Consider the following 3,641-nt stretch of genomic DNA (forward strand, 5'->3'; position numbering starts at 1 on the left):
AAATTTAATTGACCTAAAGCGTTTTATATTTTTGAGATAACTTTTTTTTTAAATATTTTATAATTTAAGATGAAGGAGTTAAACTAATTAAAAGAGTAATTTAATTACTGATTTAACTGTATGTGTTTACGGATTTTCAATTTTTCACACAATTTGCATCAATTTCATTTTCCAAAAAAAAAATTAAGAAAAAAGTGAGAAGCCTGAAATTCACCCAGCATCTGCCACGTGTAAGTCGGCTTTTCACGATTCCTCCCTATATAGAGCCAGCGAGAGCTTCGTGACGGAGCACCGCTCATTCTCAAAGCCAAATAGAAGAGGGTAACACGGTTCAAGCTTTTCTTCTTCTCCTTCTTCGAAAATGTTCATTGAGAATTTCAAGGTCGAGAGTCCTAATGTGAAGTACACAGACTCCGAGATTCAGTCTGTGTACAACTATGAGACCACTGAGCTTGTCCATGAGAACCGAAATGGCAGGTATCAGTGGATCGTCAAGCCCAAAACTGTTAAATACGAATTTGTGACCAACACTAACGTCCCTAAATTAGGGTTCGTTCTCGAATCCTCCATCTCGTTTTGTTCATTTTTCTTTGATTCATTGATCCATACTGTGATTATGTGTGATTTAATCGGTTGTATTTCGTGTTTTGTTCATTGATTGTTGATCTCTAGGGTAATGCTTGTTGGTTGGGGTGGAAACAACGGTTCTACGCTCACTGGTGGTATTATTGCTAACCGAGAGTAAGCCTCATCCTGCCTCTTTGGTGATAGACTAGATCTCGAGCCTTCTAGAGTGGCGCTAATCACAATCACGTTCACGACTCTGAACAGTTCTTATATATATATATTGATTTATGGTTGGTGATTTTTACATGAAAGAAATTTGATTAATTTTCTGGGTCCACTTTGTAAATAGGGGTATTTCGTGGGCTACGAAGGACAAAATTCAACAAGCCAATTACTTTGGCTCCTTAACCCAGGCTTCAGCTATCAGAGTGGGGTCCTTCAATGGCGAGGAAATTTATGCCCCATTCAAAAGCCTCCTTCCGATGGTATGCCGTTATATAAAAAAAATCTACATGTTTGAGATGAAATTTGAGATATAGATTTTGTAGCATGCAGTAAAATGGGCATTCAAAATACGTTGTACAATGAATGTGTGTTTCGTGATTAACCATGTGCAGGTGAACCCAGACGACATAGTGTTTGGAGGATGGGATATTAGTGACATGAATCTGGCTGATGCCATGGCAAGGGCCAAGGTATTTGATATTGATCTGCAAAAACAGCTCAGGCCCTACATGGAGTCCATGGTTCCACTCCCTGGAATCTATGACCCTGATTTCATAGCTGCCAACCAAGGTGATCGTGCCAACAATGTGATCAAGGGCACCAAGAAAGAGCAAGTCCAACAGATCATCAAAGACATAAAGTAACTGCAATATACTGTTCTTATAACTGCCATACTTTTTAATATTTTTCAGTTTAGAAACTAACTGAATGGACCACTTTAATGATGTGAAGGGAGTTTAAGGAAGCCAACCAGGTGGACAAGGTGGTTGTGCTTTGGACTGCCAACACCGAGAGGTACAGTAATGTGGTTGTGGGGCTGAACGATACCGTGGAAAACCTCTTGGCTGCTTTGGACAGGAATGAATCTGAGATTTCTCCTTCCACCTTGTATGCTATAGCTTGTGTTCTGGAGAATATTCCTTTTATCAATGGAAGCCCTCAGAACACTTTTGTCCCAGGTATATTACTTGTGGTTTCCTGAATTGTATTTGCTACTCTGCTTTTCAAAACATGAACCAAGATTGAGAACTTTACGCTTATTTTTTAACCAGGCCTGATTGAGTTGGCCATCCATAGAAACAGTTTGATTGGTGGCGATGACTTTAAGAGTGGTCAGACCAAAATGAAATCTGTGTTGGTCGACTTCCTTGTTGGGGCTGGTATCAAGGTAAGTCAATCCCATTCAATTTACTGACTTCTTGAAAGCAAAAAAGTAATGTTGCATGTTTTATCTGACAAAGGACAAGTATACTGATTTCAAATGTGTTGATGATGAGTGACAGCCAACCTCCATAGTGAGTTACAACCACCTCGGAAACAATGATGGGATGAACCTCTCAGCTCCACAAACCTTCCGTTCCAAGGAAATCTCCAAGAGCAATGTTGTTGATGATATGGTCAACAGCAACGCCATCCTCTATGAACCTGGCGAGCATCCTGACCATGTCGTCGTTATTAAGGTAATTTTACTTTTGCCTTACCATTTTCGCACTATATGTCTGTCTATTTCTGCCTGCTCTCACACCTAATTCTGTGTTTCTTTGACCTTTGTAGTATGTGCCTTATGTGGGAGACAGCAAGAGGGCCATGGATGAGTACACTTCAGAGATCTTCATGGGTGGAAAGAACACAATTGTGTTGCACAACACATGCGAGGATTCCCTATTGGCTGCTCCAATCATCTTGGACTTGGTCCTTCTTGCTGAGCTTAGCACTCGTATCCAGTTCAAAGCCGAAGGAGAGGTTTGTGTGCCCTTTTTAATTGTATCATTTGTTAATAATGAAGCATTTCTATTGTTTATAGCATATGAATCTCACTACTATGGGTTTTACAGGGCAAGTTCCATTCCTTCCACCCAGTTGCAGCCATCCTCAGTTACCTCACCAAGGCTCCTCTGGTAAGTCTAGCATAGCTTTATTCAATTGGTTCATAAAAGAGAAATTGAAGTTAAAGTTGAAGAGATTAATGAAATGGTTTGTGTGTATCAATTTTTATCAGGTCCCACCTGGTACCCCAGTGGTGAATGCATTGTCAAAGCAGCGAGCTATGCTGGAAAACATCATGAGGGCTTGTGTTGGATTGGCTCCTGAGAACAACATGATTCTCGAGTACAAGTGAAGATGGATTGATCTGATTCCTCATTTCCCTAATGAATATGTATTCAGAATTCACTTGTGCAATATTTGGCCAATGTGTATGTTTTCAGTGTTGCTTCTTTAGTTTTTGACAAGGGCTGCTCCTCTTCTTGTGTGTAGCTTGCCCTGTTTTCTGCTTTTGCTTATTTCAAGAGCAGGCAATCTCAAGTGTTTTAGATGAAAGTAGATGCGACGTTTTTATGTATTCCTAGCACTTCCTTGTTGATTGTCTTATTTTTCTTGTTTTTATTGTTCAATCATGAAATTGAACATTTGATAAACTCTGCTGATCCAATAGATGATGAAGAAATGGAAACATGCAAAGATGTCTTATTTTTCTTGGTTCTTTTGTTCAATCATGAAATTGAACATTTGATAAAGTCTGCTGATCCAATAGATGATGAAGAAACGGAGACATGTAAAGCCTGAAAATTTAAAAGATCTATCATTAATTAATTGAGGTTGGGGTTTCAGAACTTGAAAAACGAGCCCGATGTTCAAATAATCTTTGGAAGAGTGAGTGTTATCTACTGGTTTTCTCTGTCATATTGATTGCTGAGCTTGGACTTGGAATGTGGGGTTTATTGGTTTTTTCAAAATACTAAAAAAATTAAGAGATTCTGGACCAAAAACTGATCTTAATTATATGAACAGCAGAAGCAGCAGAGACAGACAATATGGGTTCAATTTTAAGAGTCTTTCTGTGATTATGT

General features: G+C 39.0%; 1 protein-coding gene across 1 annotated transcript; it reads left to right on the plus strand.

Moving 5' to 3' along the window:
- Positions 1-296: 296 nt before the first annotated feature.
- Positions 297-3,266, plus strand: LOC129315881 (inositol-3-phosphate synthase-like). The gene is made up of 10 exons (XM_054960015.1): positions 297-549; positions 673-741; positions 917-1,052; positions 1,185-1,432; positions 1,525-1,751; positions 1,845-1,960; positions 2,076-2,252; positions 2,347-2,535; positions 2,628-2,690; positions 2,792-3,266. Exons 1-10 carry the CDS (start codon positions 362-364, stop codon positions 2,909-2,911), a joined length of 1,533 nt encoding a protein of 510 aa, XP_054815990.1. The 5' UTR covers positions 297-361; the 3' UTR covers positions 2,912-3,266.
- Positions 3,267-3,641: the final 375 nt, after the last annotated feature.

Source organism: Prosopis cineraria, unplaced genomic scaffold (assembly GCF_029017545.1).
Source record: "Prosopis cineraria cultivar Desert tree isolate PC_DT_omini unplaced genomic scaffold, ASM2901754v1 PC7, whole genome shotgun sequence".
Lineage (NCBI taxonomy): Eukaryota > Viridiplantae > Streptophyta > Magnoliopsida > Fabales > Fabaceae > Prosopis > Prosopis cineraria.